Here is a 15,305-nt window from a genome sequence, read left to right on the forward strand (position 1 = left end):
CAGACCTGGCCCTTGCATTGCTTTGTCCCTGCTGCATTGCTTCTGTCACGGTTGGATTCCACCATGTTCCCCAAAGTAAACTCTGGCACTCCTGGTGGGCCCGCTTATCTGGCTTACATGGCATTTGGTAGGGTAATGATTTGGGATCCTTTTTTTTTCTGATACGCTTGTCTGTCATTTTTAACATCCTTAAATTATGTAACACACTTCAAGTTGTGGAGTTTTTCATAGGGACTAACAGTCGACATTACATTGAAAGTGACTGACTGAAAGGGAACATCTCGGTTACATATGTAACCCTCATTCTATGAAGGAGGGAACATCCCTCATGCAACAACCTCGAACTGTGCTGAATGCCAAGATGCCTTGCGGCTCCTCAGCACAAACCTGAATGAGTGGATGCATGTTGCCATCTTATATACCTGTATGTATGTATGGGGGAGTGGCTTCACTCACAAAATTCACATTGGTCTTTTCTTCTAAAGCTCAGAGGTGATTGGGGCTCCCAAAAGAGACCCCTAAAGTCAGTCGACATAACATCTCCATTCCCTCCTTCAGAGAACGAGGGTTACATACGTAACCAAAACTTTGTCCCAGTTTCTCAGGAAGTGATATTTTTTTTATTGTATATTATTTTGTGCATAAATCAAATTCACAGCTTTGGAGATCAGCATAGCTATTGAGATCTTCCAAGTCGATTTCACTCTTTAGTTTACTTCAAATGTGAGCATGGTTTGAGACAGTTGAAATTCCTCTTGAGACTCGAAAGGAGACCTTAAATTACTTGGGGGGTTTTTTTCAGGGAAAAAATCAGAGAAGCAGAAGACATGAGCAAAGGTCTCCATTTGCTCCTCATTTTATCTTACTGCTGTGTACGAGAAAGAAATGATCTCATTTGCTATATCATTTATGGCTCAATTGCTCATCCCCAAAAACATGCATTCAGTTGTTGTGTGTTGTGCAGTAATTAAAAACTAATGGAAATCAAAGTTTGTTTTGTTCAATTTACTGAGCATATGCTAACGTGAAACTGAAGTTCAACAATCCATGGCCTCATTTATATGCTTAAACTTGCATGTGCACAAAAACACAGTCTCTTTCTTCAGCCAAAGATCAAAGTGCTTCCTGTCTCCTCTCAAATGAAGTCATCTGGAACAGTATAGTGAATATGGCTCTGACAAGTGCCTGAATGAAAAGGTGTGCTGTGGAGATCCAGGTGAAACTGGAGAATAAGGCTTGTGGTTCTGCATCCCTTCACCTGCTCCCACAAAGATAAGGGCACGTGGTGATCAAAGGATCAGAGACTGCTATCACCTTCCGGATATCCCACAAACAGATGTTGCACACCTGGGGCATGTTTAAATAAAGCAGTTAATGTCACTATCACAGCAATCAGAAGCTTAAACATAGGGGGGAACTAGTACCTTGAAGCAAAAAACAGTTTACTTTCTTTTGAAAGTATTTTATAGAGTAAGATCTATTGCACAAACCAAAGGATATTTTGAAAACAAAATGAAGTGCCAACAAGTCCATCACTGTGACATATTTGGAAATAGTTTCGTGATGCAACTGTTTTTTTTTTTTTTGTTGTTGTTGTTTTTTGCGTCTATTTTGTGTCACATTCATTCTTTTATTTTATAAATTTACACCAAACAAGGGTTGTGTATCATGGTTTCCACAAAACTTTGATGCAACACAACAGTTTTCAAAACTGACACTAAAGACTAATGACGATGAAAATTCTAATTCAAATAAATTATTTTATAAAAAGAAAAAAGAAATCCGTCTGTTTAAATTATAATTGCACAATATTACTGTTTTATAGTATTTTTGAGCATAGAGACTTTCAGGGCTAGTGTCATGAATCTAGCCTCTGTAGATCCTCTTCCTCACCACCGCAGGGCTCCCTCACCCTCTGTATTGACTGTTATCAATACAGACTGTAAAAATATGGGTTATTTTAAAGTGTCATTTATATTGTAGTTATATTGTAGTTAATTTGCCATAGACTTGTAAATGTATTTTCTTGTTCGTATTTTAATGCTTTTTTTTACATCTTGGCCAGGGGACTACAGATGAAAAATAGTTTATGGCTTTTTAAACCACGTTTGTTCATGTGTTTTATGAAATTGCACTGTCCCATTTTAAATAAACCATTAAATCAAATCAAATCAAAATTATCTCCCATAAACCCCATACCTGGAACTGATTCCCTTGACTCCACCTCACCTCCTAATTAAAATGGTTCATCCGTTGATCGACTCCAAGGGATGAAGTTTTGACTGAAATGCCAGGTTTACTTCCATAGTTGAGGTAGAAAGTGTGAAATCACCCTGTATTCTAAATTCATTTTTAATCATTTGCTTTTAATTATTTGGCAGATGCTTTTATCCAAAGTAATCTACACTTTATCAATTCATGCATTCCATAATAAGTACAGCCATGATATTGCTGTTGCAAGCACCAATTTCTGTGTGAGCTACAAGAATGCTAAACTATACCAGAGAAAGTGCATATTACATATTTGGCATAACAATACACATTATTTTTGTATGTGATGGTGCTGGTCACGGGAAATAAATTATGTGCAATATGACATAATTCATAAAATAGACCTCTGGATACTGTATATCTGTCATGTTGCTTAAAAAATTCAGGAGAAAAATAAACAAAAGAGTGTCTTTTAATAATGAATCTGCATAAAAAACCAGGCAGGAGATAAACAGAAGATAAACAATCAGGGAGAAACAGAACAGGTGTACAGCTATTTCATAATTTAAATTTAATACATAAATAAAGAGATTAACAAAGGAACTCAAGAAAATGTGAATACAAAAACAATACCAAAACAGAACATAATTGTGACAATATCTAGTTGTCGCAGCTCTAGCTCTTTAAGTGCATTTAGGTTTTAATGATATCATATCAAATCTATTAATATCTGATCTGCTGTTAATGAGCTAGTTTGAACTGCTATAGCATGCTATTTTGTTGTTCCACATTATTTAGCTTAGTGGACATATATACAGACTGAATAGGAGAGGACCTAAGATTGAACCCTGGGGACCGCCATGTCATTGCAGTTCATTTAAAGGCACCTGTGTTCACACAGAATTTCTTGCTTTCTAGATTTGGCCAAAAGAGCCAAACCCAGTTTTCAAGTTTGTCTAAGTGTGTATTGTGATTGAGAGTACAGCACTAAATATCAGTAAAATCAGCACTTATATTTACCTTTCTCATTATTTAGTTAAACAGAAGCATGTTCTCTGTGCTGTAATGTGACGGGAAACCAGATTGGAAATTCTCCAAGTAACACTTTGAGTTAAACAATTAATTTAGCTTATTAAAAATGCGATTCTCAATTTTGTCGCCTATGCAACAGAATCAGGGCACACCAGAACAAATACTGCTTTGGCAATTTCACTATGCATTCTTTCTTTTTTTTCTCTCAGATGTCCCAGGATTCACTGAAGTGTTCATGTCATTTGTTTGTCTCTGATATAGCCACAATACTTTTTTAGAGTGTAGCTGCTTCCACAGACTTCCCTCCATCTTCATGTCATGGTTGGCATAAAAGATCAGAGGCTTCGTCACCTTGTCATAGTAATGGTCTGAGAAGTCTTTGTAATTTTCTGTGATAAAGCCATATGCAGAGACCTGAGGAAAAAGACAGCAAGCACAACATCCTTTTAACAACAGCTGGACAAATAGAAATCCTAACAATAAATAAGAATTTCAAATGCTGTTTTATTAATAAAAAAACATTGGAGGTTTGTTGACCTGGTCACAGTTGTGCAAAGCTACCAAAAGCATCAGTGCACCCGTGCTGGGCATGTAAATATCTCTAAACTGCTTCAGCAGTGGAGATTTTAGGAACCTGTTAATTAATAACACCATGGCATTACATTAAGGGAGATGGAGGGAAAAGTGACAAAATAATATGTAGAAAAAATTTCCCACCTTTGAGTCACATATTGAATGAAGGATGGATGGATCATCTTAAACTGATGTATTTCAGGATTATATCCAAAAAGTTCTGAGGGCCTGTTTTAATAATCAAATAAACTCAGCAGTTAGTTAGTATGCAAAGGACAAGCTAATGTTGAAATAAAAACAAAATAAAACACAAACTGGTAGAATGCCTTTTAGAATTCCAATGTAATGCAATTTAATTAAATGTTTAAATTTAAGGAAGCAAATAAAACAAATGGAATCAAATGTAAAGAAATTCATTACACATTTCATTTGTTCAATATTATTACTATATAAACAAATGATCATAACATTTTCCAGATACATAAATCATTAATATTTTAATTGAAGTGTATGGCTCCCAATTATAAAGAGTGAATTCGGGTACATGTGTCCATTTATTGCCTTTAATTTCAACATCGACAATGAATTCAGCATAGTGATCATGTTATTTCCATATTTTTAATCACTTTGGAGCTGAGCTTGTATTATAAGTATAACTGTTCCTCATTTATTTTAAACAACAATTAATTACCTATATTACTGGATGTTCTGCAAGTGTTTATTATTAGTAGGCTTTATATGTGTTATATCCACATTTTGTATTAGTACATATGGCTAGTTCATTATATTATGTAGGCTAATAATCAGTAATCAGTTTTAGTAAATTTTAATAGTTTTTTAGGAGACCTGGCCATTTCAACTCTAATTTATGAACTGTAAAGGAGGAAATGATTACAATAATAATAATAATAATTTCTTGTAACCTATTATGTGACATAAATTGCAACGTGTAGGAATCTTATTGTTAGACCTACCTGTCCCCTTTATCAGGTCCCGAGGTTACAGAGACACCCTGGATGGCAGCTGCCAGCATCACGTAGTCTCGAGTCTCGGCAGGGATAAAAATATACCCGATGTCCTGTGACGTCAAAGACTTCACTGTAGTTCATCGGCATGCAAATAATTAATAATAAATCCTAAATTGTGAATGAGAGGGTCAATTACCGGATCACGTGGCACTTTGTGGAAGCCGTCTTGGTAATAACCAATTAAGGAGTTCTTGAGAGAGTTGGTGGTGAAGCCGTAGAAAGATGTCTTTGTCCCAACATCATCCTCAAACCCTTGGATTATTGCCCCATTTACCCTATAAATAATGATCATTATTATTAGAATCATGATTATGCTCTTGGGTCAGAAATTGACTAGGGCTCAGGGGGTTTTGTTCTAGTGATTGGTTTAGTGTATGTTTGATTATGCAATAGAAAAACCATTAATCTAACAATTATTTACAGTGCATTCTAGCTAAAAAAAAAAACAGCCAATATTAACTGGGATTTTTATGTAAGAAAATTATCTTTAAATTAATTTAAAGGAATAGTTCACAGAAAAATGGAAAATAGCTGAAAACTCAACCTCAGGCCTACCATACAGGTCCTTCTTAAAAAATTAGCATATTGTGATAAAAGTTCATTATTTTCCATAATGTAATGATAAAAATCAAACTTTCATATATTTTAGATTCATTGCACACCAACTGCAATATTTCCGGTCTTTTATTGTTTTAATACTGATGATTTTGGCATACATCTCATGAAAACCCAAAATTCCTATCTCAAAAAATTAGCATATCATGAAAAGGTTCTCTAAACGAGCTATTAACCTAATCATCTGAATCAATTAAAATTAACTCTAAACACCTGCAAAAGATTCTTGAGGCTTTTAAAAACTCCCAGCCTGGTTCATTACTCAAAACCGCAATCATGGGTAAGACTGCCGACCTGACTACTGTCCAGAAGGCCATCATTGACACCCTCAAGCGAGAGGGTAAGACACAGAAAGAAATTTCTGAACGAATAGGCTGTTCCCAGAGTGCTGTATCAAGGCACCTCAGTGGGAAGTCTGTGGGAAGGAAAAAGTGTGGCAAAAAACGCTGCACAATGAGAAGAGGTGACCGGACCCTGAGGAAGATTGTGGAGAAGGACCGATTCCAGACCTTGGGGAACCTGCGGAAGCAGTGGACTGAGTCTGGAGTAGAAACATCCAGAGCCACCCTGCACAGGCGTGTGCAGGAAATGGGCTACAGAGAAGCAGCACTGGACTGTTGCTCAGTGCTCCAAAGTACTTTTTTCGGATGAAAGCAAATTTTGCATGTCATTCCGAAATCAAGGTGCCAGAGTCTGGAGGAAGACTGGGGAGAAGGAAATGCCAAAATGCCTGAAGTCCAGTGTCAAGTACCCACAGTCAGTGATGGTCTGGGGTGCCATGTCAGCCTCTTGTGTTGGTCCACTGTGTTTTATCAAGGGCAGGGTCAATGCAGCTAGCTATAAGGAGATTTTGGAGCACCTCATGCTTCCATCTGCTGAAAAGCTTTATGGAGATGAAGATTTTCAGCACGACCTGGCACCTGCTCACAGTGCCAAAACCACTGGTAAATGGTTTACTGACCATGGTATTACTGTGCTCAATTGGCCTGCCAACTCTCCTGACATGAACCCCATAGAGAATCTGTAGGATATTGTGAAAAGAAAGTTGAGAGACGCAAGACCCAACACTCTGGCTGATCTTAAGGCCACTATCGAAGCATCCTGGGCCTCCATAACACCTCAGCAGTGCCACAGGCTGATTGCCTCCATGCCACGCCGCATTGAAGCAGTCATTTCTGCAAAAGGATTCCCGAACAAGTATTGAGTGCATAACTGAACATAATAATTTGAAGGTTTGCTTTTTTTGTATTAAAAACACTTTTCTTTTATTGGTCGGATGAAATATGCAAATTTTTTGAGATAGGAATTTTGGGTTTTCATGAGATGTATGCCAAAATCATCAGTATTAAAACAATAAAAGACCTGAAATATTTCAGTTGGTGTACAATGAATCTAAAATATATGAAAGTTTAATTTTTATCATTACATTATGGAAAAAAATTAACCTTTATCACAATATGCTAATTTTTTTAGAAGGACCTGTATAGTTGAATTAGTTTTTTTCATCAGAACAGTTCCTTCATTGAAAGTGTTATTATGGATTATGGACTGATATTTTAGCCAGAAGTGACAGAATTTCAAACTGCGTCCTCTAGGGGTCGTTATGGGGAACTCCTCATCGTGTCCCATGTCTGAAACATACATGGAAAAACACCAACAAAACTGTGGCGAGTGGGGCAGGGCCGAGAGGCGTGGGAACGAGGAGTGAGGCCACGTGTAGTGATTGGAGATGAGCTACACCTGCGCCCCACCGCCAGTATCGAGTCCCACGTAGGAGATGGAAGGATATAAAACTGGAGCGACTATAGTGAAGGACTAGAGAGGACCAGGCCTGGGACATTATTTTATGTTTTGGTTATTATTTGCGCGCACCAGTCCTCCACGAGGGGCTGGTGCGCTGTTTTGTATTTATTTTTGAATTATTAAAATGGTTTGATTGTGTGCCGGTTCCCGCCTCCTTCTTCCCGATGAGTACAAAGGTCTTAACGTTACAAAAACATTGGCTGGACGACTGCCCATGACGTCACTAACCATGCAACTATAGTATAAATAGACTCTGGGAGATTACGTCAACCACTTTGCGCACTTTCTAAAATCCACATAAGGGGTGAGTGTGCACGCAAGACTCTTTGCACTTTCTGAAATCCTGTACAGTAAGGGTTAGGCATATTAGCTTTGTTCCCTTTCTCTGAGTTGGTTAGACCCGGTACCTTGGGCTCCACTCTACCAGTGTGTCTATCACTTTGAAGCATCGCTCCCCTCACCATTGACAGTTATTATGAGCATGGTGCTTCCTTTCGGGCGCTCGAGTTCTCTCCCCTTCTGAGGAGTTGAATTCCTCACTCCGTGGGCTGTTTTCATGGTAGTTTAGCAGCAATCCCCTTTACCAAAAGGTTTGCCTATGGGCACGCTACTGCTTTCTGAATTCTGAGTTCTTCTCTCACGTGAGAGTTGAGTACTCCATTTTTTCAGTGCATCTGGAACCAGCAGCATCAGTTGAACTAGGCCCTCCCACAGCCTCTCTGATGTGCTGAGTTCTTGGGTAGCTTGCAGTAAGCTAATTCTGTGTTATAGCATGTCTAATTATTTAAATGCATAAAAACAACTAAATGTATTCATGTTTTTCTTAAAATAGCCTTTTGAAACTTTTCCCCCCTCAGAAATTTTGTTGCGTATTTGCATTTTTTTTTTTTTTTTTTTAGTTATCAAATGAAGGCATAAAACATTCATTTAACTTATCTTTTAATTAATAAAAAATTAACCGACTTTATTTTTTGGTAAACAAAGGGGATTTACTAATAAAAAATAAAACATGAAAGAAATGTTGTGATTATTCCTTAAAAAAATAATGTTTGTTTAATTTTAGTAGTAGTAGTAGTAGGCTATGTACATTCTGTTGAACAATACTAATACATTTCTGGCAAATGCTTAAGTATTTAGTGAGACGGCAGATACTGAAGTAACGTTCTTTTGATTAATTCATTCAAAACTGGACATATTACGTGAAATTCCGTTAAACTGTAAATTCCATTTTCATGACTGGATTACGCAATTCCGTCTGCGTTTTCTGCATCGTGGAAATCATAGGGCCCTAGATGTACCATTCCATCTGTGAGCTGCTCTTTCAGAGTGCCACGAGAGCCCTTTAGAACGGTATCCTAAAACCCATGTTATGGTAACTCTGCACATGAAGTCTTTGCACATTTTATAAAAACCATACTGTGGTAAGTTTACACACTAATACTCCGAGGTCTTTCTAAAAACTTATATAGTAAGAGCTTTGCGTGGTTGCTTCATGTCCTTTCTTGAGCTGGTAAAAGCCCTGTTCATCTTGGGTGCCACTCCACCTATGTATCCTCAGGATACCTATTTAAACAGGGTGTTGCTACTAGGCATCTGTTGAGACAGCTCCTTCAGAAAGCTTATGCAAGAGCAAGTGGTTGCCCTTTTGTGGCAGGCCAAGACTTAATGTGATGCTATGCTCTAGGTCATATCCCTTTAAAGGAATCTATTCTTGATTCCAAGCTTTGAGCTCCACCAGAAGTCTGGCCCTAACAGGTAAGTTTGGGGATGTGGCCTAGGCCCTTGGCCATTAGGGATAATGTCACAGACAGCCGTCTAACATCCCAGGGGCAACTCCCATGGAAATGGTAGAGTTGGAACTTAGTGCTCGCCATGATTCTGACCTGTGCTCCCCTCAGTATGGTGGCGTTGGTATACTGCTCCCCATAGCGACCCTTAGAGGATGCAGTTCGAAGTTCCCTTAAAAGGGTACCTCTCAGGTTACTTATGTAACTATGGTTCCCTGAGAAGGGAACAAGACACTGCATTATCTAGCTTTCTGCTATGCTTCGGATGCAAGCTTCAGATGAAGAATTGGATGATGTGTTCTATTAATATTTTAGTCACAACGGTAGTTTCCTACTCAGGGAACCATGGTTACATAAGTAACCTGAGATTTTTTTCTTGCAAACACACAGCTTATAATTTGACTATATGATAATTAATGGGCAGGATAAGTGATATATTTAAACCATTTAGGTGTGTGTGTCTGCTGCGCCCTGACGACACAGGTAACGTTAACAGTCCAACACAAAATATAGCTTATTTCTTTATGGATGTAATTATTCAGGAATTATCAAACATGAACATATTAGTATCAGAAATTGATTTGAATATATTACAATGAATAATACAATAGCCTCTGTTAATATTGCTCTATAATGAAATGAAAAGCTTAACCTAACCTACTATGTTGGAAATAAAGCTTTATGTCTTTAAATCCTTACTGTATATAGTCAGTTATTTCTCTGAATAAATTATGTGTATATTTTTAATGTCCTGATTGAGCAACATTTATTTCAGACTTTCCAAGATCGCTCAAATGTTTATTACCGTTTCCTTGTAGATGTTGTATACTAAATTAATAATTAATTTAACCACCATTTAAATCATCATCATCATTACCTGCTTTAATATGAATGCTATTAACGAAATCATTGTTAGCTAATGTATGAATAAAAACACTATAACTAAATTATATAAACAATGAAAAATACAGATATACAGATAAAACAAAGCATAAATCTTTCTTCAGATTTCAGAATGAGCAGTTTGTCATTTGTTATATGTTGAGGTACTTCTGATGTTTATCATCTTCATGATGTTCGCTACTGTAATGAATGTAGCTTTTTAATAAGTAGGGGAAATTCCCGACATTTAAAAAAATAACTGTTTACGTGACTAGGGTACTTGCATTGTAATAATGTACAGAGATACTTCAGATTTATGTGATGTTTTCTCATTAAAATCACACAATTTCCTATTAATTCAAAAGAACATTTACGCACACTAGGGATTACGAATTTGGCGGCGCGCCAGCTTCACTTTCATGTGATGAGCAATCCAGTTCTATATTATAGATCAGTGATGTCAGTACCAGTCAGTACCAGCAGGAATTGGGGGAAGTGAATAAAAAGTGCTCTCCTTTAATAACCTCAATTGAAGTGCCCTTGAGCAAGGTACTAATTAATTTGTAGCAATTTGTAAAAGCTTTTTGGAATCTATTAATTCCAGTAGTTGGAAAACCAACATGATTATGAAAAGGTTGTTACCAACATGGCTTGAATGCACTTTTATTCCAAGATCAGGGGATTGCAGTGACGATTGGTCATGTGATTCTAACATGTCTAAACCCATGAGGCGTAAAGTACTATTTATCTTGTTTTTACTGAAAACATTTCTGAGTACACCTTTAAACTGGGGTTATAGAGAGTTTGATAACTTCAGCTTAAAGGGATTAAAATTAAACCCCAAAATTAAAATTCTGTTATGTTTTGATTTAGGTATAATGATTTTTTCTAATAGAATGCACAAACCTGAAAACATAATCGTGACTGTCTATGGTTTTCCCCTGCCTGGATCCATTCAGAATACCTCCGTTACCCACCACAGCACAACGCACACAGGTATCTGACGTTTTCCGCTCAAACAGACGACTGTTGGCAGGATGTGAGAGCAGAGAAAGTGTCTTGCCTATTTCTGTGTTAAAAGAAGGGGGGGAAAAAATGTTTTGAGAAGTTTTATGGCTTTGTTTCCATGCTTGTAATGGTGATTTTTACAGTAAATTTACCATAGAAAGGCTGGTCCTTCCAGCCATATGGCAACGGTTCATTCTGGAGCTTTTGCCAATGTGAATTCCTAAAAGAATCACGCCACTGCAGAACAGGCACCAAGAAGCTAAACTTTCTCTTCAGATGATCGTCTTTCTTTATGGTATGTCTCAAGGAGCAGGCTGGCGCTGCCTAATGAAAGAGTTGATATAGATTGTCTGACTTTAGTTATTGTTTTGCTCTTTGCCAGCTTTAGGCCATGATTTAGTACACATATTCGGCTCACCTCCTCTTCAGCTTTGTTTTCAAACCAGTTTACTTCAGCCTCTAATCCAGCCCTGCAGAGCAAAGAAGATCAAAACAGAAGTGAAGTCAGTACTGCAGCAAGAGCAGAAGAGGGTGTGATGGAGTATATAGGAAACAAGAGTAAGCAATACAGAGGACATGCTGAAAACTTAAAAGACTAAAATGAGTGTAAATGTTTTACCTTTTTTTTATTCTTCATCTTTAGGCCACTCAAAATAAAAGTGTATGAAAACATAATAATACCATAGCACAGTAAAATGTAATTCACTTTGGTAGATCCATATCATACTGTACATTAATTCTTCATACCCAATTACCCTCTATAAAATTAGATTTTATATGATAACCCATTAAGCCTTACATATGATACCATACCCCATTAACCCTTACATACGTACCATACATTAACGAAACATATCATACCCAATTAACCCTTACATACCATACAATACCCCATTAACCCTTACATACCATACCTTAACTATTCAGATCATATCCTATTAACCCTTACATACCATACCTTAACTATTCAGATCATATCCCATTAACCCTTACATACCATACCTTAACTATTCAGATCATATCCTATTAACCCTTACATACCATACCTTAACTATTCAGATCATATCCTATTAACCCTTACATACCATACCTTAACTATTCAGATCATATCCTATTAACCCTTACATACCATACCTTAACTATTCAGATCATATCCTATTAACCCTTACATACCATACCTTAACTATTCAGATCATATCCTATTAACCCTTACATACCGTACAATACCCATTAACCCTTACATACCATACCTTAATTATTCAGATCATATCCTATTAACCCTTACATACCATACCTTAATTATTCATATCATATCCTATTAACCCTTACATACCGTACAATACCCCATTAACACTTACATACCATATATTTATGATTCATGTCATACCCTATTAACCCTTACATACTATACCACACCATAACCAATTAACCCATACATATTGTTTCCTTAGCATATTATGTAATACCCCATTAATTCTAACATGTGTAAAGTACCCTATTCATGCTTATATATCATACTATATTCACTACATATACTACATTTAACAGGATATGATGTGATGACGTCACATTTCTATTTCTGTTCTAACAAAATAACAAATACATTCAAAACTTTACCACTATGCATCAGCGGAAATCATGCAAATTTGAGGCTAGGTTTTGAGGCTATGGGAAAAAAGTATATGAGCTGATATGCAATTTAAAGTATGCATGTGATGTGTTTCTATGTGTCAACACCTTAGCCTTGAGGTAAAAAAACAAAAATTTTGGCAAGTCACATCTGTGTCGCAAAGAACTGACAGTCACAAGGATATGAATATTTCTTTTGTCTTTTGTTTTTGTTGTGTGAGTGATAGACAGAACCAAATCTGTCAGTAAAAGACTGGTCAGGGTGTTCAAAAAAATTGCTTAAAACAGTGCAGTCATTAACTTGGCATGTGAACTATACAATGGATCAAATAACTGCAGAAAATTATAACATAGCAAAGTAATGACTAGTCTGCCATTGTGTTCAGTCTTACTGTCATCAGTGTTATCAGACAAACCTAGGTCACTAGTATCGCAAGGTACAAAAGCTAAAATGCAAATATACCCCTAAACTGTACATATTGGGATTTTTTAAATCTTTTGTACTGGTGTTCTGACGTGTGCCACATCTGACCTGTAAAAGATGAGTGGCTATCACCCCAGTGATAACTCTTTATCAAGCTATCATCTTGTCTTATCAAGATGTCACAGTCTTTAAAAAAAAGTTAACTTTTGCGTGAATATTTTTATGTTTTCAAATCACTTGTTTTCGTCTTATAGATTTAGTGTATGAGAATAACGCTGATGTTGGATGGAAGTCTGTCTGAACCTACCTGTAAAATGTTGTGCTCCAGTCTTCTGAAGACATCAAACCCAACACATTCCAGTAGATAAAGCAAACGCATGCTGCCAAAATAGATCTACAAAGCCACAGTTTTGTGTTCCGACTGTGCTGTGCAGAGTAAACGCGTGGTAAGACAGTACATGTCTTCGAATAATCAGTTGACTTCATAATAATAACCAAACACAGACCTGTGACTGAAATCACTGAACGCTTTTAAGTGGAGAGTCACTGCAGGTTTCGTTTATCAACCCACCAGAAATTTGAACAGTTGCACAACCAGTTTTACAACACACATGGAGGAAGAGATCTGTGGCCAATGAACAGGGAACTTCACATCTGAGTTCATCTTTAAATAAATTGACATGACAGTGTAATTTAATGAGTGATAGGAATCTGCAATTGGAACTGAATGAAAAGAGGAGGTTAAAGGAACTATATGTGAGAATTCTAATGAAAAGTCTCACACCACATTAACATCATGCTGGAAGCAAAATCAGAGAGGTAGCACAAATCATCACCAGATTACTGAATTTAACATTTGAGGTGGTGAACCAAGAGGGTGCGGTGCCTATAAAATGAGAAATTAAATTCAATTGCATATTGAGCAGTACAATTAACTGGTATTAACAACAGTTACTGTAAAAAGGTATCTATAAAACCATATAGTCATAATTATAAAGTAGTTATTAGAAGTAGTATTAATTAGTATTTAAGTAGTAATAGCAAAGAATTCTGACCAGTGTTGGTGTAACACATTATGTATGAGTTTCAAAAAACTAGTAAAGTAAACTGTTACTTTTTAGATTTTCAACAAAATATCTAATTGTTTTTTGTTTTTGTCTTTTGGTTTGTTTGTTTGTTTGTTTTTAAGAAGTAACGCAGGTTACTTTGTTTTCCTGTTTATCCACTGACAAATCAGGAGAGAGGTGCGATGCTTCAGTCTGTGGGGCTTATTAATTGCACTTTTGGTGTTAAAGGCCTTTACAGTGGTCAAAAAGTATAATCAAACTTACAGGGTCCCTATAATGTTCACCGCTGATATCTGTTGAAGAGCACTTTTCTGACAATCACTCATTTGGAATGCCCTGAAACATCAACAGAGAAAGGCAACAATGTGTTAAATAAATACTGTAATTTACTTCTATAGATGTTTTATGAAGTCATATGTAATTAAAGTCTTAAAGAATAATCTAGAAAAATGTAAGGGTGTTGGCTATTCCAGTAACTGCAATGAAAACAAATCATTCCAATGTTTTGACAATGTGATTCCATTATAATAGCACATACTACACACATACTTCTGAAGTGTGTTAAAGACTAGCGATAAGAATCAGGTTTGAAATGTTGTGCTGCTGTGAACCCATCCGAGCTCTTTGCCCACAGGCTTATTTGATTAGAAGTTCATAGTGTTGACAGCATTTTCTAAATTTATGGACTGATGAAAAGGGATGTACAAGATCCACCCTGCAGGTCAATAAAAAGAAAGAAGAACTTTAAACTTGGCTTGTAATGTAATGTAGTGTTGTAGTGTTATATAATGTCCAACATTGTACTTGCATAAATATTAACTTTCAGATAAAAACAAGCTAAAATATTTCATACTGCAATGGTTCATCAATAGGCATGCAATTCATGTTAATCTTTGTATTTTATATATATTTTTTTAATTTATTTATTTTTCTATTTTGAGGATCTTAAAGCACTTGCAAAATTTAGTTGCCTAGCTAATGCAGTTTTTAGAAGTTTCTCTCTTTTGGATCAAATTGGACCCAATTTGACATGAGGGTTATACGGAGGGTTTTTCCTTCTTGTTTTCTCGTTGTAACGACTTAATTTTCTCGTTATCTCGACATAACGCAAGTCGTTTTCTCGTTTTATAACGAGAAAACAAACATTTGTTATGTCGAGATAACGTCGAGATAACGAGAAAATTAAGTCGTTATAACTAGAAAACAACTTTTCGTTATGTCGAGATAACGAGAAAATTAAGTCATT

General features: G+C 36.4%; 1 protein-coding gene across 1 annotated transcript; it reads right to left on the reverse strand.

Moving 5' to 3' along the window:
• Window positions 1-2,665: 2,665 nt before the first annotated feature.
• Window positions 2,666-13,548, reverse strand: LOC113046593 (alpha-N-acetylgalactosaminide alpha-2,6-sialyltransferase 2). The gene is made up of 9 exons (XM_026207434.1): window positions 13,300-13,548; window positions 11,358-11,409; window positions 11,092-11,263; window positions 10,838-11,000; window positions 4,981-5,119; window positions 4,791-4,894; window positions 3,961-4,044; window positions 3,781-3,877; window positions 2,666-3,657 (listed from the first exon to the last, which is right to left on the reverse strand). The coding sequence occupies exons 1-9, from the start codon at window positions 13,476-13,478 to the stop codon at window positions 3,424-3,426; spliced, it is 1,224 nt and encodes a 407-aa protein (XP_026063219.1). The 5' UTR covers window positions 13,479-13,548; the 3' UTR covers window positions 2,666-3,423.
• Between the last annotated feature and the right edge of the window lie 1,757 nt (window positions 13,549-15,305).

The sequence above is a fragment of the Carassius auratus genome, chromosome 28 (genome assembly GCF_003368295.1).
Source record: "Carassius auratus strain Wakin chromosome 28, ASM336829v1, whole genome shotgun sequence".
Taxonomy (NCBI): Eukaryota; Metazoa; Chordata; class Actinopteri; order Cypriniformes; family Cyprinidae; genus Carassius; species Carassius auratus.